Source organism: Bos grunniens, chromosome 12, assembly GCF_055505025.1.
Source record: "Bos grunniens cultivar Pamir isolate PY7600 chromosome 12, Bosgru_T2T1.0, whole genome shotgun sequence".
NCBI lineage: Eukaryota > Metazoa > Chordata > Mammalia > Artiodactyla > Bovidae > Bos > Bos grunniens.
The window spans coordinates 52324595-52352480 of NC_141176.1; the positions used below are offsets into that span (position 1 = coordinate 52324595).

The 27886-nt window shown below is 42.4% G+C and overlaps 1 protein-coding gene and 1 long non-coding RNA gene across 2 annotated transcripts in view; one reads left to right on the forward strand and one right to left on the reverse strand.

Moving 5' to 3' along the window:
* Positions 1–27886, reverse strand: part of LOC147361765 (uncharacterized) — a 181916-nt gene that overhangs the window by 135737 nt on the left and 18293 nt on the right. The gene's annotated exons all lie outside the window — the stretch shown is intronic.
* Positions 18955–26872, forward strand: ACOD1 (aconitate decarboxylase 1). Its single transcript, XM_086329991.1, has 5 exons — positions 18955–19076; positions 20533–20694; positions 21887–21976; positions 23192–23397; positions 24664–26872. Exons 1-5 carry the CDS (start codon positions 19065–19067, stop codon positions 25607–25609), a joined length of 1416 nt encoding a protein of 471 aa, XP_086186117.1. The 5' UTR covers positions 18955–19064; the 3' UTR covers positions 25610–26872.

The window sequence follows — 27886 nt, forward strand, 5'->3', positions numbered from 1 at the left end:
CAACAGCTTCCCAGGAGGTGCAGTGGTAAAGAATCACCTGCCAGTACAGGAGACACGAGAGACTCGCATTCCATCCCTGGGTCGGGAAGATCCCCTGAAGTAGGAAAGGGCAACCCACTCCAGTATTCTTGCCTGAAGAATTCCATGGACGGAGGAGCCTGATGGTCTATGGTTAATGGGGTCGCAGAGTTGGACACTCCTGAGCGCGCACACACACACACGGCTTTTATAGCTGGTTTATACCAAGATTATCCCTTTCAACAATGTTTCCATGACTTTTGCAAAGTCAAATTTAGAGTTACTGACTGTCAAGTTGTGAAATGTCTCTCGTATGAAGACCCAGTCAAAAAACTGCTTCTTTATTCACAGCAAGAAAAAGTTTAGTTCCTCAAAGATCTAACCTGCATCCTGCTGTCAGACAGTAAGAACTGTATTATTCAACTCCCTTCTTGCCTTGGCTCCAGCAAGTGGAAATGATTATCATGCCCTACTGCAGTAATTGATTTATCTTACAGCCCAGTGACTTTGATTCCTCTGCTGTATTAATGTGTCTCTGATCTAAGTTGTATGTTGTGCCTGATTCTATAAATAGCTTCAGGCTTTTCTGGAAATAGGTGGGGTATCATTTTAAAGAAATGCACTTTAATTTTACCAAGAATTGGTTTCCTTCAAAACTTTTACTTCCACATTTTCTGTTTGATTAATTTTTGTCACCTCTTATAACCTAAGTTCATGAGGGGAAAGACCACACCAAACCTGCTCATGTTTGCAACCTTTGGCCCTTGGCTTCGTGCCTGAGGGCCAATGACATCTCTGTCAGTCAAAATAGGTCAGAAGAGATCAAGTTGTGCTGCAGTAACAAACAGTCTGAAAAACCCACTGGCTTAAAAGAATGAGGAGTTTTTTCTTGCTTATACTTGATATACATCATAGGGTTGGCTATATGTAGTTCCATCTATCTCATATCTGCTAGAAGATAGCCATGGCACAGAGAAAAGACAAACCACAGATCTCTTGCCGGCAGTGTTCACTTCTGCTTCCCTAGCCAAACCCCAGTCACGTGGCCAGGAAGGGGATGTGTACCCTCTCAGGGAGGGGCCTTGCAAAGAGAAACAGGATATGTGGTGATGTGTAGTACCACCTATAACACTGCCCTAGGAACTAAGTCACCCAGACTTACAAATCATATGTTCTTAAGTTAGTTACATGCTCTTTTAATTATTTCTTCCTGTGTATTGCTAACCCTTGGTACCTTTGAAATTGTTTTATAATAACCTGATTACAAAGTATCTCACTACTGACTTGGTTATATTTTGGTCAAATATACTTTATCATGCATAATATCACCCTCCTAAGGTGGGTGAAGAGCTCAGAAAGCCTGGAGACTTTTAAATTTTAACAGCATTTTAACTTCCCCAACACCAATGTATCAGACACCTTAGCTGACTATTACAGAATCTGTGTCCGAATTTACATCTTCTATGATAGGGTAGACCAGATAACCTGAAACCCTTTTACTTCAAAACATCTGAAAATCTGAGACAAAACATAACAAACACTTTCTTCAAGGTATATATGTACCTGGAAGAAACTAAGATAACTGGAGGCGCTAAAAATGAAACAAACTGAAAACTGCAGCAAGAATCCAGAGAACCAAGAGTGTAACAGTCAAGTAGGTAAGAGACTCCCTGTTCAACATTAGCATTACAACCCCAGGGCTGAGGTTTCCAAGACTTCATGGAAGCAAGAGACAACCCCTCATGTTGGGGAGTTACCACTAAGACCCCAAATAAAGCTAGACTTCCCAAAGGACCTCAGCCTGAGTAAAAGATGTACCTAGGGTGTATCACCTAGGCTGCCAGATTTAGCAAATAAAAATACAAGACATCCAGTTAAATTGGTATTGCAAATGAACAACAACTCAGTGTTTAATACAACCATATCCAATACAGTATTTAGAATACAGTTATACTAGAAAATTTGTTGTTGTTACCTGAAATTCAGATTTAACTGGGCAGCTCTATGTTTTACCTGGTAGCCCCACGTACATAAGAAAAATCATTCAGCAGTATAGGAAGTCAAAGAGAATATGTGCCCATCTCTATAGGGGCTTTCAGATGAGGGGTGGTAGGGAGCGTATCTTCCCCAGAATTAAGTCACAGGCCTGCCCTTACATGGATTTACACTTCAACTTTAAACTACTGTTGAGGCAGTCCAAGTCGGGGGTTGGAAAAGAATTTCCAGACACAGAATTTCAGAAGGGAGTGAGTTTATTAAGAACAAAGAGCAGAGATAATGAAGGCATTGTAAATGCAGCAGGCCGACCTCCTGCTAGATCAGAGAGTGTGGACCTTTTTCGTGAGTTACTCACTTTTTATAGCCTCAAGACAAAGAAAATTCCTGCTGGAAGGTTGGCATTAGGTAATTGGTTAGGACTTTACAGGGTGTTTACTGGAGTGGGCATCTTCGCCTAATTTGGAGTTAAGAAGCTTGTTAGTGATGATCAGGGGGCTTCTGGTAATAGTTACAAAGGAGCTCAATTAGCTTCAGAGGTGATCTTAGTTCTGGGCTCCACTTCTGTGGCCTTGGTACACAGGGATCGTACCTGTGGCCTTTGGGGCAAGACTCAAAAACTACCTGCAAGATCCTCACCTACCAAGCCAGAAATTAGTATAAGAAATGTCCCTCCAAATGTACCCCAGGACTCCCTATATAAGCAAATACAAACCTCAACTCAGGTCACTATGGAAGTTCACAGACTAAGCCTCTCTAAAGATAAGCTCAGGACCCAAAATTACAAAACACAGGTAGGAGTGGGATTACTTGTGTACAGTAAGCAAGGAAGGCTTTTTCACTCGATAGATAAAAAGTCCAAGGGCACAAAGCCTTGGAAACATGTCCAGAGGGTCCTCCAAAATTGATTTCTTGCTTGTGTTCCTAAGGTGGGGCAAATCACAGAATCCATGACTTCAGGCTGTGATTCTTATCTGACTATCCATCACCACTACTCAGAATAACAAAGCAAAACCAAAACAAGCCAGTTCTAGTGTAGGCAGGTCAGTGTTCTTCAATCCAGTAAGAATAGACCTTCATGAACTTCAGTGCTTTTATCATAAGAACCACTTATTAACTAAAACTTGTGAAGAGGTCAAGTGATCTGCTTTTAAAGGCTTGGCTCCAATGTTTCATTACCCTGGAATCCCAGTAGGCTGATCAACTGTCCCAGTTTGCCTGAGACTCTGGTTTTAGTGGGCTCCCCAGGTGGCTCTAGTGGTAGAACCCACCTGCCAATGCAGGAGACGTGAGACTTGGGTTTGATCCCTGGTTTGGGAAGCTCCCCTGTAGGGAGGCATGGCAACCTACTCCAGTATTCTTGCCTGGAAAAATCTCATGACAGAGGAGCCTGGGAAGCTACAGTCCATAGAGTCACACAGAATCAGACACGACTGAAAGCAATTTAGCATGCATGCACGCATCTGATTTCAGCATTGGAAAAAAAAAAAAACCAAGACAGCTGGTCACAGAAAGCATTCTTCATTCTAATTATAGGCAAATTAAGTAAATCTTTCGCTTTATCCTCCTACCAGCAACTTTCAGGAAAATAAGCTAGTAAGTATTTCTTCACAAGGTAGGTTACAGGGGCATGTAACTACAGAATACATGTATTAATGTGCATAGATAACACTCACCCCTAAGCCTCCTTGAGCTTCAGTTTCCTCATCTGTAAAATACAAATCACTGTAGAACCCTAAGGTTCTGGAAAGGATTAATGAGGTCACGTATAACATATAGATAAAGCACTTAGCTTAATTCCTGGCATATAGTAAGCACCCAAGTGAAAGTCACTCAGTTGTGTCTGACTCTTTGTGACCCCATGAACTATACAGTCCACGGAATTCTCCAAGCCAGAATACTGGAGTGGGTAGCCTTTCCCTTCTCCAGGGGAGCTTCCCAACCCAGGGATCAAACCCAGGTCTCCCGCACTACAGGTGGATTATTTACCAGCTGAGCCACAAGAGAAGCCCAAGCACCCAAGAAAGACAGCTATTTTGATTATCAAGTTTCAGGGTTTTGTAGCACTTAGATTTTATACTTCAGAAACATTTATTAAATGCTTTCATTTTTCACTTTTTTGTTTGTTTGTTTGAAGTGGCAGCTTTGCTGATATTGCTTGATTATCCTCACCCAGCATGTCAGAATCTATTGACAGATGCAAATGATCTTCTCTTACTGTGCTGGAGACTCATCTGTTCATCCTTTGACTTTCAAAATCCAAAAATCCTTATCGGGACTTAGAGAAAACAACGATAATCTCGGTAACTATTTTCCTCACTTTTTAAAGAACAAACTTGATATTTACCTTGCCAGCCTATCATTTTTTTTTTCTAAAATGTAAAAGTAAGAGTGAAAATAGCTTTCCCTTTTCCCCACTACTTACCCTCACTGACCCAGAACTAGCAGTTTTTATTTCTGACTGACTGATTTTCCAAGTATTCAGACTTCATATAAACTTTAAATTGAGTGTACATTTTATGTCATTGTTCTGCTGATAGAAGAGGAGTTAAAAAACTCATCAGTCCCGCCTGCTAGCATTAGGCTGCACTGAGCATGTGCGTATTAATCATCTTTTAAGTTGCCGTCACCTTGAACACATCATCTTCCCTCTGTTAGAAGGGCATGATGCTGAGCTGTTAGGCACTTTGAGGGACTTGTCATAGATTTGTCCCAAACCACCCATATCATCTTATTTGGTCTTTTTTGTGGCCAGAATATAGTTTAATGTGGTAACTATTTTGAATATTTCTGTCAAATAAGGTTTATACTTGACATTAAAAGTCCTAAAAGGAATCAAAACCGGTGATAGAAACCAGTGCCTCTCAAACTGTAATGTGCATACGTACCACATTTTGAGAACCTTGTTAAACAAACTCTGACCTGCAGTTTGCATTTCTAGCATGCTCCCAGATGATGCCAACCTGCACACCACACTGCAGCAGACCGGGTCTAAGGCAGGGGTTCTCAAAGTGTGGTCATGGGGCTAGCAGCACAGGCATAACCTGTCAGAAATGCCGATTCTCAGCGCCCTGATGGGCCCTGAGAATCAGCATTTCTGCCAAGTAATCTGGGTTTGAGCAAGCCCCCCAGGTGACTGACAGACAGAAAGTCTGAGAACCACTGCTTTAAATCAGCACTCTGTTTGCCTAAAGGGACCAGGTGTTTTATTTCCCACAAGGAAGGGAGGAATTAAGACTTTCTAGGAGCTGAGACAACCAAGACAGATAAGCCAGCGCTTAGTAAGCTGTACGAAAAGAGTTTGTAACAGATCTGCCTACAATGGCTAGAAGGCTTCGGGGAGACAGGCCCTGCCAGCAGCTGGTTGAAGCTTCATCAACTGGGTGTGTTTACTATATACAAATATCTGGGGACAAGGGGATTGATGCAAGCTTTCAACATCAAGGAAGTCTGACATGGGTTAACCCAACAGTGATGGATCACCAACAGCAGGAATAGGTGTGTGCTTAATGCATCTGCTAAGCAGGAAAACCAAAAGAAGGAGAAAAAAATTTTGAAAGAATTTGCCAAAAAAGCATCCAAGTGACCCAATTGGAAAATCTACATTATTCCCCTTCTTTAAACTCATTTTACTGTTTGGTGTGGCTTACTGTGGTCTTTGGAATCAGACTGTCTGTCTCAAAGCCCTGGCTGTACCAGCTGTGTTGTCTTGGGCAAATTACTCATCTCTCACTGCCTCCATTGGCTTATCTATCAAATGGGGATGATGATGTTTTGTGGGAATTAAACATTACATCAATAGAGCATATGTAAAGCATAATAGTGCATGATACACAGTCAGTGCTTCATTAATATTAATTTTATTATAAGTTGGTGGAATGAGCAGAAGGGCCCTTTTTTTTCAGTGCTTGGGGTCTTCAAAGAAATCATTTGTTCTTTAATGGAGCCTGATGCAGTTTGTACGAAATCAGACAAAAGTCAGAAATGTAAGGAGACAAAGACAGCCAGCATCTTGGAGGCATCCACGGGTCCCTGGAAAAGACCAAGCAAGAGCAGGATAGAGGCAGAAGAGCCATGGGGCTCTGCACAAAGTCAGTGTGTAGCAGGAACAGGAACAAGTCTGAAATCCTGGAGTATAAGCCAGGATGCTTGTAAGTGCTGGCCACCCATGAGGAAGATGCAGCCTCAGTAAACCTCAGAACTTCAGGCTGGATCACTGGCTCACCCCTTGGCTGCAAACAGAATCACTTAGGGATGGGAACCTTTAAAAACAACTGATGCATGAGTCACCCCAAGAGTCTGCTTCACTGTCTGGGCATCAGATTTCTGAAATCTCCATGGAAGTGAAAGTGTCAGTCGCTCAGTTGTGTTCGACTCTTTGGGAGCCCCTGGGCTATAGTCCACCAGGCTCCTCTGTCCATTGAATTTTCCAGGCAAGAGTACTGGAGTGGGTTGCCATTCCCTTCTCCAGGGATCTTCCTGACCCAGGGATTGAACCCAGGTCTCCTTATTACTAGCACACTGGAGCAACAAAAGGTGCCCCTTAGATGGGGATTGATTCTGCAGATTACCACTCAGAGTTACACTAACAAAATCCACATATAATGAGTGACCCATGCTAAGGAAGAGAGGAAGGGAGAGATTTCTAAGAATTATGACAGAACCTCAGGACCACAAGGATACTTCAAGGAGACATGATATTCCACAAGTAAGGTGCCATCTTCCCAGTTACAAGAGCTTGATTTTGACTTCTTGTTAGAGTTTGACCAAAAAGGTAGCCAGACAAGAATGTGCTGTCACACGTCTGTGTATTACAACAACAGGAAGATGATAAATATGGAATTTTAAAAGAGGAACAAAATGAAGAAAGCAAACAAAGGCAAGATCTTACATTTGGCGAAGATCAACGAGAAGTATCCACTGTGTGGGTCAGGGAAGTCTAGCTTTCCCAAAGTCTTGGTAAAGTCCCTCCAATTTTTTCCATTACTTATTTCAGTTTCACACTCAACAAGGAATATCCCATTACTCATCTGATGTCCCAGCCACACTGCCATAGGGAAGGACCCTACACAGTGAACACAGCCAGCCTCGAGATGTAAAGGAACATCCAAAGTGCAAATGATACACTGGCCTTCTCGTCCACACCTCAGCCTCCTACGAGGGGTGAGGCCCCTCCCCAGATGAGCTCAGCACTCAGAGATGGATCCAGCCCGCTCACCCGGGTGACCACATGAAGGCATTTTCCCAGAAAGGATCTCCCATAGTAGCCAGTTGGCCTCTCTAAATTCCCCCTTGTTATTCTCTTATGGCAACTTGTCCCACCATCAGCTTTTATCCCTCCCCAAGGTGAGCTTCTGAGCTGAAAATGGCCCCTGACATCCCAGAAGTCCACGGATGCCGAGCAATCCCAGAGCCTCTCAGGAAAGCCCCCACAGAGAGCACTGTGGGATAGACAGGTGGAATGTCACCCCCAGCACTAAAATGCAATTTCTCAGCTGGTCAGAAACCAGAGGTAGGTAGGGATTTGGAACCACCATACTCACCTACGATCCACATGTACACACTCCCTCACACTTTCGTTCACACAGAATGTGGGACAGACTGTTAATAGGTCCTGCAGCCTAACTTTGGTGGGTGTCTTGTTCCAAATTGCAAAGCTGCTTCTTTGTGAAGAAATAAGAAGTGTGTTTTTCCTCTGGATAAAGTTAAGTAAACAACGGTCACCTCAATTACCAGGTAAATTTAGAATGAATGATGTATGACAAAAGGTGCCATCAAGTCCTCAGACTTGAGGACCAGTTATTGTTTATTTCAACACTGTGTATGCGATGCATAGTGTCTGCTTGCCTATAGAAGGAGGTGAGGCTCTTTTCTGTCCTTGCAGTCTCTCTGGAGATTGCCTGTGGCAGGCATCGCATTCTGGTTTAAGGCTTATTTAATAAAGTGTTTTCTTACTCTATTACTTCTGCGGAGAGGATTTCTGGGTTGAGAGAAGATTTTTTAGTTACATTTTCCAAACATCTTATTATTCTGTTCCAGGAAAATAGGGGCATCACTTTGCCAACAAAGGTCCATATAGTCAAGGCTATGGTTTTTTTCAGTAGTCATGTGTGGATGTGAGAGTTGGACCATAAAGAAGGCTGAGTGCTGAAGAATTGATGCTTTTGAACTGTGGTGTTGGAGAAGACTTTTGAGTCCTTTGGGCTGCAAGGAGATCCAACCAGTCAATCCTCAAGGAAATCAGTCCTGAGTGTTCATTGGAAGGACTGATGCTGAAGCTTCAATACTTTGGCCACCTGATGCAAAGAGCCTACTCTACAGAAAAGACCCTGATGCTAGGAAAGATTGAGGGCAGGAGGAGAACGGGGTGACAGAGGATAAGATGGTTGGATGGTCATCACTGACTCAATTGAAATGAGTTTTAGCAGACTCCGGGAGATGGTGAAGGTCAGGGAAGCCTGGTGTGCTGTAGTTCATGGGGATCACAAAGAGTCGGACACGACTTAGCAACTGGACAACAACAACAACCCTGGGATGGGGGCACCAAGTGAGGGTCCTTGGCTTTCTGCAGGGAAGGGTTCACGAGCGAGCCATAGCAAAGTGAAAGCAAGTTTACACACTCTATAGACAGACTGTGGGCTATCTCAGAAGGCGAGAGGCAGTCACAAAATATGGGATGGTTAGCATTTATGGGCAGGGTAATTTCATGGCTTAACAAATAGGAGGGTTATTCCAACTATTAATATTTTGGGAAAGGGTTGTGATTTCCAAGAATGGGGCCACTGCCCACTTTTTTGGCCTTTTATAGCCATTCTCAGAACTGCCATGGGACCTGTGGGTGTGTTGTCTAGCATATGCTAATATATTCCAGTGAGCTTATAATGAGGCTCAGGGTCATGAGGTCTCCTGGAAGTCAAATCTTCCTCCATCTTGAGCCATTCGGTTCTGACCAGTTTTTGTTGCATCTCAAAGGTACTGGTTGTGTCCTGCCCACTTCCCGCCTGCCTCATTTCCACATCCACAGTCATCAGCACAGTGTTTTCCAACATACGGAAAATTCTTTGTGGATTTTGACAATTCCTTTTCCCATTTTTCACACATCTGAGACCAAGACAGATTTTTTTTTTTAGTTGATAGAATAAAGAATAACCAAGGAATGAAACCGCAGTCTGAAAGTTTAAAAAACCTTTGCAAACTAGATTTAGTTAAGTTTGTTAAACTACAGAAAAAGGAGAATGTTCTTTGTGAATTATAGAGGAAGGAAGGGAAAGCGCAGGGCTAAGTAGATATTCCAGAGGGTGGAACCCAGGTAGTCACGTGGAAAATGCCAAAACTCAGCAAAATCAGAAAAGGTCACATTAACTTCAACTATTTTTCTAAAATTTTGAGGAAATACTTATATGTTGAAATGAATGGCTAATTCGTTTATTTTGAATGAATCGTGACAGACATTTCAACTGACAGGAATTTTTCTGCTGTTGAAACACAACAACAGTGAGTTTCTCCTGTCAGCGATCATGCTGTTGCTACCCAGAGACTGTGTTTTATTGTGTAGTAAATGTAGTGGGTATAGAGCTCATCTAGCCTGCTGACAGACAAAGCTGACATGTTTGGGGTGTAAAATGTAAACTCAGGAATGTCTGATTGCATTGTGCAGTAAGTTAGCAACATGTTTTCATAGAACAAAAACTAAAAGGCTAACAACACAATGGTAATTTATGAAGAGCAAAATAAATTCCGGCCAAGCATATCTAGCAGAGAATCCAATGGATGCATGTGTCTGGGCACCAGAGAGGTGGGAGATTTTATGGGGCAAGGATAGCATCTCTTCTATGGTCTGGATAAGGCAGTTCTCAGTGCTCCCTCCTCACTATTGACCAAGTGAACATCACTAACTTAACTTCTTGGGCACCTTGATACAGAAAAGGGCTTAATAGAAGACCTTATGGAATTTTGCTCAATATAAATTAACAAACTGGCATTCTGATTGACTCTCTGTTCTCAAATAATTTGAGTTAGTGAAAGTCAGCCCCCGGGACTCAAGACGATCATGGGTGCTGATTAAAAAAAAGATCTGCGAACCTGATAATCAGTCCTGTGAGTGTGCTCACGTACCAAAGTGAGCCCATGGCTGACGCCTCCATGGGGCCCAGCCCCAGCTGTCACTTTGTGTCTCTCTGTTCTCCCTCTCTCCACCCAAATTTCATGAAGCAAATTTTAGAACTCTAGTTTATCAGACATGAAGAAAATATGCAAATGGAGGACAAGGGGATAAAATCACTGAGACATCAGCAAAATATCCTGCTTAATGACCTATGTTCAGCTGAATGGGGACAGTCAAAGCCACATGAAAAATAAGAATATGAAAAGCAGATGATGACAACTCTTAGAAAAAGATCATCACACCTGAGAAGACAAGCCAAATAACATATGGTACACCCGTGGGCCCCCTCTGAACCATGCAGGACCCACAAGACCCTAGCATTCTTATCGTGACTGATGGGCCCATCAGGAGACACTGATCTAAAGACCCCCCAGGAGTCTGGTGGTGGCTTGATCCAAAATTTCTATCAAAGTGAGATGGTAGTGAGTAAACCTGAAGTTCTCTCTTTGGGTTCTGTGTCCTGTACATTTCTTTTTTCAGTTAAAATTGTAATATGCAAGCATGGCTGACCATGTTAGCCCTCATAGTTTGTATCCTGACCAGAACCTCTCATCTTAGCCAAGTTGGAGAGCTTCCTTAAGGTTGGTCAGGGAGGCCCCATGGTCTCCAAGCCTAGGAGTCATCATTCTAGATCAAGGGACTGAGCTGGTGGAAGAGCAGCCACCACAGACAGAGTGATGCTGAAGACAAGAGTCCGATCCCAACCTCAGTGGGCAGTCCAATTCATGAATAAACAGAATGAAAACCAACAGCCTGAAAGAGAGGTACCGGATGGAGAAGTATTGTGAATGATTCCAGGAGAAACAGAAAAAAAAAAAAATTTTTTTTTAATTTTAAAGTAATTTTCTCAAGGAGATTAAATTACAAGTATTCATGAAATAAGAAAATACCTATAAAATGTTAACCAGAGAACAAGTAACAACAACAACAAAAATTATTGCCAAAATAAGCAGAATGGGCCCAACTGAAGACTGATTTAACACCTGGAAGACCAAGTCATCCAATCCTTTCATAGCATTAAACAGGAATGTAAAATATGGAAATTATAAGAATCAAGTGGAGACATGTAGGATAAAGGCAAGAGAAACAATATCTACCTAAGATAAATTCAGAAGGAGAATAGACAGGGGACTGAATCAAGAAAACAATAGAAGAAACTTTCCTTGAGCCGAAGAAAGACTACATCATCTCAAAAAGAGCCTCTGGTGTGAAAGAGGAAGAGCCTCTGGTATGAAAGAGGAATATCAAAAGGAAGTAATGAGGTGGCGTCCCTGGTGGCTCAGAGGTAAAGAATCTGCCTCCAATACAGGAGACAAGAGTACCATCCCTGATCTGGAAAGACCCCACATGCCAAGGAGCAACTAAGCCCCATGTGACCTTTGAGCCTGTGCTCTGGAGCCCGAGTGCCGCAACTACTGAAGTCCACTCGCCCAGAGCCCCTGCTCTGCAACGAGAGAAGCCACTGCAGCGAGAAGCCCACACACCGCAGCTACAGAGTAGCCCGCGCAGCAACGAAGACCCAGCGTGACCAAAACTAAGTAAATAAATACATAAAATTATTTTTTTAAGAAAGGAAGTAACCAGACCTTTGCTGTTGAAATGTTTAACCACATTTCTTCTGAGCTCCACGACAATTCTATAAATATAGCTTCAAAAAAGGAGGAAGTACCTAGAATCCATTCTGCCTGTGAAATATGCATACACAATTTCTGCATGGAATATTTTTTAAATGTCTACCAGACTTCTTTCAATAAGACATCCATCCATTTAGTTCTTCTTTATGACAACATCGTAAGCAGAATGATACAACTGGTGGATAATCACTCAGTATTTACTAGTTAACTTGGAAACACTGACAGGCTATGTTGTGCTTACAAGAAAAGCTACAGACAATACTTTTCTTTGAGGTAGGGTGCTTTTGAAGATAAAACATAACCACCCTGAGCCTCCACAAATGGAAAGATGTCTTCACAATAAAGTATGTCGAGTCAATTATATTGAATCACTGATTTTACAGCCACACATTCCTTCAATAGTTTAAAGTCCTCACTTCATAGGAACCTAATTCCTTCATAAGCACTTTCAAAATTCCATCCAAAATTTGATAAGTCAGTAAAGAATAGTTCACATACAGAGAGAACATATAGTGAACATGTATACATAAAATAACTATTGGCTCTGTGAAGCATTCTCTTAATATTACTTTAAGACATTCTTTCTTGATGCCTTACTGATATTTTCAAGTTAAAATCTGGTTTTATCTTATTGTCTAGGGCCTGGGGAAAACGGAACCAGAACAAAGACAGACGGATAATGGTGTAAGCCTTGAAGATGTTGATGGCTGTTATTACTGTGGTGCTGTTCTTGTTTTAAGGAAATTAAATGCACTTTACTCCAAAGTTTTCTCCTTTTCAAAACATTCTAAGTATGTTTCAATATCGCAAAGGAATTAACAAAAATACTAACCAGGGGAAGGAACCCTGGTTGCTACCACTTGCTCTCTGATAAAACATAAGCTTTCCCAAAAAATGAAACTTAATAATTACAACCCAGAGACTCACTCATAAGATTGCACAGGAAGGGCAAGGCAGAAAAAAGAAAACTGAAATTCAAATATGCCAAATCAGCTATTCTGGGCAAAGACTGTATTACATGGTTTTTCCTTTTTTAGAAATAGTCTGCATTCTCACATTTCTGATTTGTTATTTCAAATATTCCTGATTTACTCAGAGCTCACATTCACAAGCCATCCCTTATGGCTGGACCTGCTGTTGTCAAGAGAAAGACAAAGATCAGTTCACTGTATTTTACTTTCTATAAAAACCACAGTCATTAAAAAAAAATACCTTCATCGCACATTTTCACTGGGAATAAAGAGGGATTAAATTTCATCCAGGTGTTAGTATGACTGACTTTTTGAAAGCATTGGGTTTGGATTAATTCATTCAACAAAAATTTATTGAGCACTGACTATGTATGATATTCCGGATGTAGTGATTCTGTGGGGTAGATCACTTCCCTTCCTAAACGGAACTTCCCTATCTTAAAGAATATAAAGAGGGAAACTGTGCCCCATGCAGATGGGCATGTTGACCTAAACTTGGGGGGTTGGGGAGGACTTCTAAATGTAACTCTACATTTAGGAAGAGTTTCTTAATTTCAATACCATTAACACTTTGAACTAGTTAGTTTGTTGTTGTTGTTGGGGGCTGCTCTGCACATTGTACGATGTTTAACAGCATCCCTGGACCCTACCCATTAGATGCCACAAATTGGTGACTGTCTCCAGACATTGCCAAATGTCCCTTGGGGGCACAACTCATCTCTGGCTAAGAACCACTGACTTAGAGGGAAGACGAAGAGAAGAAAGTTGTGGGGTAAGTTAGATATGAAAGGAAATATGGTGTGGGAACAAGACATGAGAAGTGAGAGGGAATCACTGGTACTAAGGTCCTAAGGCATGAAGACCGCAGCTCTTTGGGTAGAAGGGAGATGCTAAGCCCAATGTGAGAATGAAGAGAGAACTCTGATCAGATCCTGAGAGCATGGGTAAGGCTTACTGATAGGCAGGAGTCTGTATTTGTCTACTACTGTGTAACAAATTACCCTGGAGACTTTTCCAATTAAAAGAACAAACCTTCATCATCTTAACAACTTCTGGGATTCCTGAAGCAGATTAGCTGGGAGGTGTGGCTTAGGGTCTCTGAAGGTTGCAGTGGTGGTTCAATAGAAAAGAATATGCCTGCCAATGCAAGAGATGCAGGTCCAACCCCTGAGTCAGGAAGAACCCCTGGAGTAGGACATGCTGATCCATTCCAATATACTTGTCTGGAAAATCCCATGGACAGAGGAGCCTGGTGGGCTACAGTCCATAAGGTCTCAAAAGAGCTGGACACGACTTAGGGACTAAACAACAATAAGCTGCCAGCCAGGTCTCTGAAGACCGGGCTTGCTATGGAGAGATGCATGGCCAAATCCACTGTTAACAGGAGGCTTCAGCTCCTCCCCACGTGGGCTTTCATGAGAATGTTCTCTACACTGCTTCCCCTCCAGACAGTGATGGAAGATCAAATTTGCTTTTAAATATAATCTGGCTTCTATTAATACTTAGAGCGAAGAGCAAGAGGCAACTGGAAGCCATCAATTGTTTTTGATTGGAGAGATGTCAGTCAATCTACAATTTATCATCTAAGCCCGGAAATAACTAGAAAGTGATTCTAATTATAGAGGGCCTTAGTCTTTAAGTTGGTCACTGTTCCATAAAAGCACAGAGTAATTAAGCAAGCAAATAACTGAACTAACATGCCTTCAAATTCAATACCAGTGACAAAAAGTGAGCCCAGAAAAGTTAAATGACAGCACTTCCATCAAAGCTCATCAGACTTTATACAGCTTATCATCACTTTGTAAAGTTCTTCCACAGTGAGGTGGTTGAAGCCATTAGAGTCCATTCTTCCCTTTCATGTAAAAGTGGTCTTAGGAGTTTTCTCTAAATATCTAATTGAGGTAGAAATTGTTACGTAGTCAGTATACAAGTCAGAGCCTCAGTTCCTCTTCTAATTTCAATTTTAATTCTCACACACAAGCATTTTGCTCCATTAAAAGATATATTTATTGCTTCAGATTATAGACATTCAGAGGAATGCCTCCCTGGTCTGGAGGGTCATAAAACATTCAGACCCAGGACAAGACAATCATAAAATGCTCTCCAGGACATCAAGGAGAAAAACTCCAGGTAGACAATTAGCTCCTACACACACATCTAGCCCCTAAATAATGCTCTGAGATCTTGAGAATGGGTCAAAGGATGGCATCACAATGTCTAGAAAAACTGAGAAACTGGGAGATCCAAGAAAGCCATAAAAATGACAAACTGGACAAAGCAACATTTAAACTGAGTGGTCAGAAATTACGTGTATCCGGCCCTTAGCCAACCAAACACGAACAGATCAATTCTAATAAAGACATAAAAACTACTGTCATTCCCACCTTTGGGGGTTCTCAGGGTCAGTGCTGAGGGCTTTGTGTCTCTGTCCTCTAAAATAAACTTTGCCCGCTGAGTGTTCACAAGTTTGCAAAGTCCATTTTTCGGCTCTGTGAACAGAACCAGTTCCCTGTTTCACAAGTAAGCTGAAAACTCCAGAATTTCAAACTAAGATAATGCTTCGGAAGTTCTATTTTGAGTGTTTTTCAAACTAGACAACTGTTTCCTTTCAACTCAATCAGATTATCCTTAACACTACAAAAATCCCAATTTATGTAGAGTATCAAGCAATAAATCACAAAATCTTATGATGTGATTGTTCTTACTTGCTGGGGTCTATCCTAATGGACATGGAACAACGGACTGGTTCCAAATAGGAAAAGGAGTTTGTCAAGGCTGTATATTGTCACCCTGCTTATTTAACTTATATTCAGAGTACATCATGAGAAACGCTGGGCTGGAAGAAGCACAAGCTAGAATCAAGATTGCCCGGAGAAATATCAATAACCTCAGATATGCAGATGACACCACCCTTATGACAGAAAGTGAAGAGGAACTCAAAAGCCTCTTGATGAAAGTGAAAGTGGAGAGTGAAAAAGTTGGCTTAAAGCTCAACATTCAGAAAATGAAGATCATGGCATCCAGTCCCATCACTTCATGGGAAATAGATGGGGAAACAGTGGAAACAGTGTCAGACTTTATTTCTTTGGGCTCCAAAATCACTGCAGATGATGATTTCAGCCATGAAATTAAAAGACGCTTACTCCTTAGAAGGAAAGTTATGACCAACCTAGATAGAATATTCAACAACAGAGACATTACTTTGCCAACAAAGGTTCGTCTAGTCAAGGCTATGGTTTTTCCTGTGGTCATGTATGGATGTGAGAGTTGGACTGTGAAGAAGGCTGAGCGCTGAAGAATTGATGCTTTTGAACTGTGGTGTTGGAGAAAACTCTTGAGAGTCCCTTGGACTGCAAGGAGATCCAACCAGTCCATTCTGAAGGAGATCAGCCCTGGGATTTCTTTGGAAGGAATGATGCTAAAGCTGAAACTCCAGTACTTTGGCCACCTCATGCGAAGAGTTGACTCATTGGAAAAGACTCTGATGCTGGGAGGGATTGGGGGCAGGAGGAGAAGGGGACGACAGAGGATGAGATGGCTGGATGGCATCTCTGACTCGATGGACTTGAGTCTCAGTGAACTCTGGGAGTTGGTGATGGACAGGGAGGCCTGGCGTGCTGTGATTCATGGGGTCGAAAAGAGTCCGACACAACTGAGCGACTGATCTGATCCTGCTGCTGCTACTGCTAAGTCACTACTGCTAAGTCGTGTCCAACTCTGTGTGACCCCATAGACAGCAGCCCACCAAGCTCCCCCGTCCCTGGGATTCTCCAGGCAAGAACACTGGAGTGGGTTGCCATTTCCTTCTCCAATGCATGAAAGTGAAATGTGAAAGTGAAGTCGCTCAGTCGTGTCCGACCCTCAGCGACCCCATGGACTGCAGCCTTCCAGGCTCCTCTGTCCATAGGATTTTCCAGGCAAGAGTACTGGAGTGGGATGCCATTGCCTTCTCTGATCTGATCCTAATGGCCCCAAATACCTATCTTGCCCTTCCTACCCAAATATTCACTTTACTCCTGGATACAGAAATTCACCCGTCCACTGGAACCTGGTTTTGGAGTCCACTGATATAAAACTAATTGTCTGAAATGGTACCCTGATGCTCACAACCACTGTGTATGCCACTACGGAGCCTGGCTTTGGGTTTCCCCAGTCTGGACCAAGGTTGGGAAGCCCACTTTAGTCAGCAGTTGGCTTAAGAAGAGAATCCAAACATGCCCCAGTGTCATCCTTTCTGGTCCCTCTTCCCTGCATCATTCAGCTAGGTACAATTGGATACCCCTCTTTTGAATTGTCCTTAACTACTTGGGATAACTCCTCCATGTGGCTTCTGGTCACTTCTCTCTCTGACTGGTACCCCGCAGCCTTCTTTATACATAAACGATCGCCCTGCCTTCACTCCCCAAAGCATGGCTGATATAGGTTGTAGTCTGTAACAAACTTTCCTGAGAATGACGAACAACTATTATATTGCAAAGAAAAACTTCAAATTAGATATTTGGGTCCACTGCTGTTAAATTTGTCTGCCTGGGCCCTTCCAACATGGGGTTCCCTGCTGACTACCTGCCCAGCTTCAGCCTTACCCCCAACCCGTGTGTGGTTCTGACTTAAAACCAGGGTATCACCCCCAGCCATCCACAGAGGTTCCTAATGCCTTGACCCCGTCTCCAGAGCCCCAACCAAGAGAAGCAAAGCACTTACTCTTCTCTGAGAGACACTGACTGCAGGAAAGACAGCCTTTTGAATTTTTATGCAGAACCATTCATTTCTCTTTGTCTCAAATTCTCTCTTCTGTGACAGGATCCAGGTAGAACCCCAAGGCTCTAGGAGATTTCCTCTGAAATTAACACACAATCATCCTCAAAGAAGAATTCTCCCACTTCACTTGCAACCACAAGCTCAACCTGAGTTCTCGTACCCCCTATAAACCAATGGCACAAAACTAGGAAGCCTGAGGGCAATAAGAATTCCCTAGAGGACCAGAGCTAGGTTCAGACTAGCTAACCTGCAGTGACTGATTATAAACAAAAAGGCCCAGACAAGCTGTGTTGAAGTCCACTTGGGCCAGAGCAGGGAGGCAGGCAATAGATCCCAGAAACCAGGCAGAGGACCAGGAGCCAGTGATGTGCATATACTGAAAAATGCAGCTCAGGAGCAAATGAGGGAACATCTGAGAATAATTGTGATAAACACTCAATGCCCTTCTAGTTTCTTAATCTCAAACTACTGGAAACTTCTGGAAGGCATATTTGTCCCTGACAATGGTGACTAGCAGAGGTGAAATGAAGGGGAAAATAAAAGTACTCCTTAAATGCTGTACATGCCATATTTCACTTAACCTGTTGCAGAAACTAGTACTCGAGAAACCAAGCACCACATTCGGAGAGTTGAAGAACTCAGGTTTATTACACCAGCGGGCCCAGAGGAGTTAACACTCCAAGCTCCAAGCCCCAAACAAAGGGTTTACAGCGTTTTTATAAACAGACTGTAGTGGGCAACACTAGCTGTTAATAGGCTGGTTTAAACTAAGGGGTTTCACGAGCATGGGAACAGTGGTCAAGATGGGGAGGAGGATGCCTGACCTTTACACAAACAGGCATGATTAAGCAGGTTTGCAGGGGCTGGGAGATTGCAAAGAGCAGGACAAGAGTGAGTGAGATAAACTCCAGTTCCTAGTATTGCGAGTCCCCACTTTCTGAGACTATGTGACCTACATGATCTAGATTTTGCAAGGGGCAAGCTGAGTTACAGAGGCAGAAGGAGAAGGAGGTTATGTAAAATTTTAACTTTTTCTCTTCAAATCAAGTCACACTTGGGGGACATTTAATTTTTTTTCAATTTTCATTACAATATTGTAAGTTAGTTTATGACTTTTATTTTTTTGCTGATCTCTTCCAAAAATCCACGTCTACTTCCCCAGGACAAAATTTAGAATGCCTACATAAAAGAGTGTGACTGTTTTTCTGATTGTGATGGATAGCATCTAGGCACAAGATGCCTTGTTTTGCCATCGATGTACTTTTCTGATATCTGTGAGGACTCATTTGATCATTGCTACTGTACCTTCTAGGTTTATTTAGTTAGTTTACTGTAAGTTAAACAACTCATTAAAGAGGAAGTTGAAGTGATTGTAGCTGGGAGGTGTTGAAATAGTGGAAATTTTCAAGTTAGAAAAAAAATGAAAGAGAATGGGTTTGAGAGAAGAGAGAGGTATAAAGACAGTCGCTGGCAACCAAATTGCTCCCCAATTCACCCTGAGACAAGCCTCCTCTTCAGAACAACATGATGCTCCAGGTATTGTTTCCTTTTATGGGGCTTATTTAAACTGGTTTTTCTAGCTTTCCTTTTCTTCTCAGCTTTCTCAGTTCCTCTCCTTTGAAGAGTTACCTGCTTCTACCTTTAAAATGTCATTTCAATGTTTCGCATAGCCTCTGGATGGTCTAATTAAATGCATTTTGTTTTTCATCGATGTTTTGCCAAGAATAGATGTAATTCTCTGATTTAAAAAAATAGGAAGAAATGAATCAGTTTAAGTTCATGGAATTTTAACCTTCTAGTTTAGCAATTATCCATTATGATGTTGCCATACTGCTTTTCAAATTATCTGTCTACTGTCCTTAGTCCCCTGGAGAAGATAAGTATTTTTGTGGTAGGAACCATAATATCTTGGTTTGGTGCTTAGCACACCAAGCACCAAATATCTTGGTGCTAGAGTGCTTAGCACAGGGCGGACACATAGCAAGATCTCATGAAATATTTATTAACTAAGTGCATGAGTGTGTGCTAAGTCACTTCAGTAATGTCCAACTCTTTGCAACCCTATGGACTGTAGCCCACCAGGCTCCTCTGTCCATGGGACTTTTCAGGCAAGAATACTGGAGTGGGGTTTCCATGCCCTCCTGCAGGGGATCTTCCCCATCTAGGGATTGAACCTGAGTTCTTTATTTTACCATAATTTATGCATTAGTCATAGTATCTTTACTAAGAACAGATGTAAATGCCAGGAGAAAAATCAAGACCAGAAAGATATTTTAGAAATAGACAGCCCAAGGTGAAAGACGGCTGAGCAGTTGCCCATTTGTTTCCTAGTGTTCCCTTCCTCAGGGGCCACAAAGAGATCATTTATTCTTTGGCACATGGGGTGGTGCTCAGGACTTGTCAGGGGGTCTGCTGGGGTTCCCTACTATCTTTCTTTCTTTTTTTAAGTTTTTTATTTTTTCTGTGGACCATTTCCTTTTCTGAATTTGTTACAATACTGCTTCTGTTTCATGTTTTGGTTTTCTGGCCCCAAGGTATGTGGGATCTTAGCCCTCTGACCAAGGATCAAACCCACACCCCCTGTATTAGAAGATGAAGTCTTAACCATTGGACCATCAGGGAAGTCCCTGGGCCCTACTCCACGGCCAGGCATGCTCACTTAATGGGCCAGATTTCCCTCCTCTCCTCCCCTTCTTAGTCTCTTCCTGCCTCCACCAAAGCCCACCACGCTCTGTGGCCATTATCTGCTTGCTACTCTGTGTCCTCAACTCTACTGAGAACAGAAACTGGCCATCTTCCATTTCCACATCCCTCTGCCTCATACATGTGTTCACTACACGTCACTTTTTAGGATCTGAACTTAATTTGACCAACTGGGTTTCCTGTAATGGAGCACACTCTTTATGCAGAAGTACCTTAAGTTCTCATGTAGAAAGGAAGTGTGTGAATACAGAGTAATTGCAGCTCTGCTCTAACACTCTTGCCTTTAAAGTCTGTCACAGAAAGCTTTGCCAAAGTGATCCACGGCTTGAAGGTGGGACACCTCACAGATCGTGTCATTCAGCGGAGCAAGAGGATGGTTCTGGATGCTCTGGGAGTGGGGCTCCTGGGAACCAGCACAGAAGTGTTTCACAGAGCCAGTGGATACAGTAAAGTAAGAAGCTCCATGTCTACTTTAGAACTGAAACCAGGTGTACATACACACCTGTTTGTGAGATGTATCCAGGGACATGCATTTGTGTTCTACTGCTCTACTCTTCATTTTAGAGAGAGCACCTGCTGAATACAGCATGGTGGTTTACAGTTTCATGCTTTTCTATGCTGTATTTGTTGTTGCTGTTCAGTCACTCAGTCGTGTCCAACTCTTTGCGACCCCATGGACTGCAGCACGCCAGGCTTCCTTGGGCTTCACTGCCAGAGTTTGTTCAAACTCAAGTCCATTGAGTCAATGATGCCATCAGCCATCTCATCCTCTATTGCCCCCTTCTCCCCCTGCCCTCTGTCTTTCCCAGTAACTGGGTCTTTACCAATGAATCAGCTCTTCGCATCAGGTGGCCAAAGTACTGGAGCTTCAGTTTCAGTATCAGTTCTTCCAATGAACATTCAGGCTTTATTTCCTTTAGCATTGACTGGTTTGATCTCCTTGCTGTCCAAGGGATTCCCAAAAGTCTTCTCCAGCATGAGAATTTGAAGGCATCAATTCTTCAGTGTTCAGTTGAAGTTCTTTATGGTTCAACTCTCACATATGTACATCTATGCTTTATATTACCTGAGTCTTAATATACATCCACGTCCTTTACTAAGTCACTGTCTTAAGGCCAGTCTTAATCTTAAGGCTAGCAATATCTCAAGTTGATTACTATTATAACTGAAAGCACAGTTTTACCTGAGAGTCTTGGTGGCTGTAGCACCCGCCCCGAGCCATTTGTTCTTGCAAAGACTTGAAGATTTTCTGGAGAAAAGCCTGGACCAGCCTGCAGGTGTTTACATGGGAGATGTGCACCCACCCACCAAAGAATACGCTTGATAGAGACGACCAGTCTACCTTTTCCTAGTGTTTATCTTCAAGAAGTAAATAAGAGTAAATTCAGACTTCATTCCTTGGTGCACTTAGGGATCACAGTCTGGGATTGAGTGACAGCATCTCCTCTCCCTTCCATGGAGAAAGTTGTATTTTTCTTCTACAAAGAAGAGAGAAATCCAATAACTAGGGCTTCAATCTAGCACAAAGGGCTCAATAAGGGGTAATAAAGTATTGTCTCCAAAGATGAAGAACAACTATTGAAATGGTGACTTGGCATGTTGGTTCATACCCTGTATCACTGATCGATATTCTTTCATTCCAGATCTATAGTTCCAATGTATCCAGCACTGTTTGGGGCCAGCCAGAACTCAGGCTCCCACCAACCTATGCTGCTTTCGTTAACGGTGTGGCTGTAAGGAGATTTCCATGATTTTTCTACTGTTCAACAATCAGAATAATTTCAGAGCCAGAATATATCTCAGAAATTTCCCAGGTTTCATACCCTACTGATGAGTTCACTGAAGTTCAGAGAGGTGAAGTGTCCTGTCCTCTCGCCTATGTTGTAATTTCAGTTTCATGTTTTTACAGTGAATTGATGTTTTTTGAAATTGTGAAGGAGAGGAAATAAGATGGAAATATTTTGATAAAAATGTTCCTAAGTTATCTCAACTCTAAATTAAATATCCAGACTCAATTCCTTCTTAATCCCTTCTGCTGTGGCCAGTATCAGTTTCTATTTAGCAACCAGCCTTTCATTCAATCAGCAGATATTTATCAAGATAGAAACAATGACCATCTGGTGTCTCTTTTTTCGGAACCAAAAATCAGGACTTCTCATCTGACAGACAATTTATATGCCTTTTCTGTGTGTCAGGAGCAGTCTACAAGATATAATTTGGACGTGAACCTGTTGGGATTTCTGAGATATTTTTATGGTTTATGGGGACAGTAGTTCAGAATATCAAAAATCAAATCTGATGGTGCATCCACAAATAAACATCCAGTAAGCTGTGGGGAAGGCACCAGCCACAATGAGACAAAAGTCTATTTTAAATTGAACTTCTGGTTATTACCATTTCATGTAAGGAAAAAGCTAGTGATGGGATGAGGAGGAATAAAACCTTATAGCAGAAAATAAAGATCTAAAAATATAGCTTAATAATCTGGGTTCAAGAGTTCTTGCAACTTCTTTAAAGATTTGAAATTATTTCATGATAAAAAGGGCTCAGAAAATATGGCCGGATATGGAATAAATGGCATTAAACTCTTCATGTGACTTGTTGAAAGGTCAAAGAGGGAGGGAGGAGAAGCTACCTAATTCTACAGCTTTGTTTATAAGGAAGGTATGGATCTTTCCAATGGTGGCCGCTGAGTAAGACCCAAGCTCCTTGCCGTTCACTAGCTGCTCTGGAAGGTCCCACTTGATCTGGCCAGAGGATAGCGTATCTAGTGCCCACCCATGTGATTAAGAATCCCAGCCAGTTCATAGGTTTAACCTTCAGAGGATCAGATCTAAAAATGTCACATCAAAAAGGTGATTACTGAAATAAACCCTGACTGGTCCAAAAGCCATCACATGAAGGGAGACACATTTAGGTTCTGGTTGTTTGTGTGTCTATTCACACAGATCCACTCAATGGATTTTGATGACACGTGGCACCCTGCCACCCACCCTTCTGGAGCTGTCCTTCCTGTCCTCATGGCTCTATCAGAAGCCCTGCCACCAAGTCCAAAGTATTCTGGCCTTGACCTGCTGCTGGCTTTCAATGTTGGTATTGAAGTGCAAGGTCGATTACTGCGTTTCTCCAAAGAAGCCTATGACATACCAAAGAGGTATGGAGAAAGTGTGCCCCATCCTGAGGCACCCACATTGCCCTTCAGCTGTTCGTTGTCATCTCTGTGGAGCTTTCTGATATAGAGGTTGGCTCAGTGGAAGCTGTTGTCATTAGTGCTGGCAGTTAAGTCCACTCAACCAGATATCAAACTGTTTATTCCATATAGAAAAGTGTGATCTCAGAAGTGCTAGTGAAAAGTCTCCTCTGGGTTTAGAGAGCCAACGAGCAACCAGGACCATAAACAGATCTGGATCCCCTCACCCCAAGGTGATCATGACGTGCTGGCCTTCACGGGTACTCTGGATAGCCCTCAGCTCATCTCAAAGCAGAAATCTACTTTGGTATTTCTAGGGTCCTTCAGACGAATGAGAACAGACAGAATACCCTAAACCTGACTATTCAACCCACAGATCAAAAATGGTCCAACGCTGACTGTATCAGATGGTTCAATCTAATATTTATTTTGCCATTTGTTCCAGCCTTCTGGGGGAGGAGTAAATAAGAATATTGAGTGAGTGCTCACAGTTTCCATTGAGTTTTCACAGTTACTTACAGAGGCTTTCAGCAATCAACAACTTTTGCCTTTGGGGCAATAACTGTAACAGTGAAAGTGAAAGTCGCTCAAAGAGTTGCAAAGAGTCAGACACAACTGAGCAACTTTCACTTCACTTTACAGTCCATGGAATTCTTTACTTTCACTTCACTATACAGTCCATGGAATTCTCCAGGCCAGAATACTGGAGTGGGTAGCCTTTCCCTTCTCCAGGGAATCTTCCCAACCCAGAGATCAAACCCAGGTCTCCCACATTACAGGCAGATTCTTTACCAGCTGAACCACCAGGGAAGCCCAACTGTAACAGTACCATTTATAAATAATTTACTATGGGTCAAGCCCTGTTGTAATTATAGCGACTTTCCTTTACTTTCACTGTTACAGTTATTGCCCAAAAGGCAAAAGTTGTTGATTGCTGAAAGCCTCTGTAAGTAACTGTAAAAACTCAATGCAATTGGAAATGGAATTTATTCAAAACTCACAAGGGAGTTTTACTATTATGATGAGATGATGACCACTTTATGTAAGAGAAAACAGGTACAGAGAAGTTGAATAACTTCCAAGATCATATAGCTAATAGGAGGAAGAGCTGAGATTTGAATGTAGGCCTTAGGGCTCCATTAGCTCAGCTCCTGACCACTGTACTATACTGCCCCCTGGCAGCTGAAGTTTGTAAGTCTCCACCTCTGTGTTCTTTTTTTTGCTTTTCAGATTCCATCCCCCCTCGGTGGTGGGAACCTTGGGGAGTGCTGCCGCCGCATCTAAGTTTTTTGGGCTCAGCGTGACAGAGTGCCAAGAGGCCCTGGCTATTGCTGTTTCTCATGCTGGGGCACCCATGGCAAATGCTGCCACTCAGACCAAGCCACTTCACGTGGGCAATGCTGCCAGGCATGGGCTAGAAGCTGCTTTCCTGGCAATGCTGGGTCTCCAGGGAAACAAACGGGTTTTGGATTTGGAGACAGGGTTTGGGGCCTTCTATACCAACTATTCTCCTAAAGTCCTTCCAGACCTAGATTCACACACTTGGCTTCTGGAGAAGCAGGATGTGGCCTTCAAGCGTTTCCCTGCCCATTTGGCCACCCACTGGGTGGCAGACACAGCTGCATCCATGAGAAGGCACCTTGTAACAGACAAAAGCCCACTCCCCATTGACCGCATTGAGAGAATTGTGCTTCGAATTCCAGATGTCCAGTATGTGAACAGGCCCTTTCCCAAGTCCGAGCACGAAGCCCGCCACTCCTTCCAGTATGTGGCCTGTGCCATGCTGCTCGATGGTGTCATCACTGTCCCAGCCTTCCACAAATGCCAGATCAACAGGCCACAGGTGAGAGAGCTGCTTGGTAAGGTGGAGCTGGAGCACCCTCGAGACAACCTACCAAACTTCAACACACTGTACTGTGAGATGAGTGTTGCCCTCAAGGATGGATCCATCTTCACAGAGCGTTCGGATACCTTCTACGGCCACTGGAGGAAGCCTCTGAGCCAGAAGGACCTACAGGAAAAGTTCAGAACCAATTCCTGCAGGACGCTGTCCTGCCACGCTGTAGAAAGGCTTATAGAGATAGTAGAAAACCTAGAAGACCTGGAAGACTGCTCTGTGCTAACCACACTTCTGAAAGAAACCTCTCCACCAAAGATAGCTTCAAAATCTATCTAGCATTTAACAATTCCATCATACAATCTCTCCTATGGCTTGACAACATCCAGGTGACTTTGTATCAGGGGAAATTCAATTCTCTGCTTTATAGAACAAGGGTCTGTCCTGGGAATAAGCGCAGCACATTTCAGTACTTCAGAGCCCAAACACAGAACTGGATATATATGGAAGCAGTCTTGTCCTGTAAATTTTGCAAGACAGTTCCAGTTACCTAGTTTGGCAAGCTAATAAATGTGCAAGAAACACAGAGAAATTTATTTTAAAAGAATTCATAAGGCTGAAATTCAAGTCACCTGTACTTAGCTTAAACTTTTCAGAGGAATTATTTATGAACCTTTATGAACCTCAAGGTATGAGGGGGATTTGAACTTCTACACAAAACTTGCTGACAGTGAAGATGGCTCTGGTCTGTTGTGCCACCAACAGACTTCTTAGACTATGGGTTGTAAGAATCCCTTCACTGTCGGGAGCCACGTTAGGCCTTACTGACAAAATGGAGGCACGGCCCCAACTCCCTCTCCTTGTCCCACAGGCACGAACCCAGGATGAAGGAGTTAGGCCTTGTGATTCTGACCTGTTTTTTCCTCTCCTCGGCTGAGTTGACTGAAAAGAATATTAAGGTGCTTATTGTTCTTGAGAGGAGCATGAGAAGGCACAAAGCCTTCTGCAGCTGTGCTCAGAGAATAATTTATAAAGTTAATCATTGACATTCGTTCAAGGACCTTTACAGAAGAGTGTTCCAGGATGAGCACGTAGGCCGCAGCTTGAGGCCATGCGAGGCATTGCTATCTGAAACCTATTTGTGAGGGAAATATTTATGGCAGAGGAGTTTGCCGAATTTAGGGCTTAGGAATAATTAAAATAGTTAGAAGCTCAAGATTTAAGGAATGTTGCAATGTTAGCATATGTTACTATAGCTTATAGAGATTAGGAATTTTGGAGATATTAGTGGTTAGAAGCCTTTTTAGAGAAAGTGAGCTCAGGAGACTAGGGCCAAACAAGATTTAGAAAGATAAGAAATAAACTGAGGAATGTGGTATGGAGCCCAGACATTAGCATGAGTTACAATGTATTCACAAGGACACATGAGAAGTAGATAAGAGAATGGCTGAGGCAGGAACTCCTTTTGAGGGGCAACAATGATTTATGGAGACAACAAATCTGGGTCAGGGGGAACTGAAAATGTCAAACCTCTGACCTAATGCTTTTGTAAAAATATAAAAGAGAATCTTAAGCTTGAAATAAATATGCAGTCCAAGAAAACTGAGAGGCTGTGTTGTTCCTCGCCGACACCGCCCATCCCTTCAGGCTCATTCCCTGGCTGCTGGAGCTGGACTCCCGCACTTCACAATGGAGGAGATGCTATTGGGTTTAAAATAAGGGCTTCATTGTTTCAAATCCTGCTTCTGCCACTGACTAGGTGTGACACTGGGCGTGGTTCAGGGTATCCCTCTAGTTATGCTTTATTTTTTAAAAAGTATAAAAAATAAAGCAGTTTGACTCTAAAAACAGTATTCTTAATACAATCTATCACCTTTCATTATAAAAAAAATTTTGAGACTAATATCATGGATGTAGAATCTGAGATGTAATAAAGTAGGACAGCCAAAACATAGCATATATGTGGACAGTCAAATAATATTAAACTGTATAAAACAATTAAAATGTCTTGAGGGGTTAAAATTGCCACATTAGTATTATATATACATAAGCAGGAAGTTATTAAAGTTCATGTATTCTAAATTCCTTGCATTGTCCAAGAAAAGGGCAAGCTATTAACTCTAGACTTTGACTTGCAAGTGTGTATGTTGACATTTCTAGGGTGACTATATTAAAGTACTCTTGACTGGAGAATCCCAGGGACAGGGGAGCCTGGTGGGCTGCTGTCTATGGGGTCGCGAAGAGTCGGACACGACTGAAGTGACTTAGCAGCAGCAGCAGCAGAAGGTATCACTTCCAGGTTAATAGAAGAAGAAATAAGGAATTAGGTAAAAATAATCCAAAGTAAAGTAAGAAAGGAAGGGGAAAAGAAATAAATATATAAAATATATTTGACAATATAAAATGACAGGAAAAAAAATCCAAATATATCTATAACTACAAAAAGAGTAAATGGACTAAATGCTCCAGTTAAAAAGATGCAACAACCATGAACACATTCTTTTAAATGTTTGTTTTATTAACAACTACTTTACTTGTCACAATTCATTCATTTTACATTTTATGAGTTTTTAAATGCATAGAGTCATGAAAATATTTCTGCAACTCAGTTTTGGA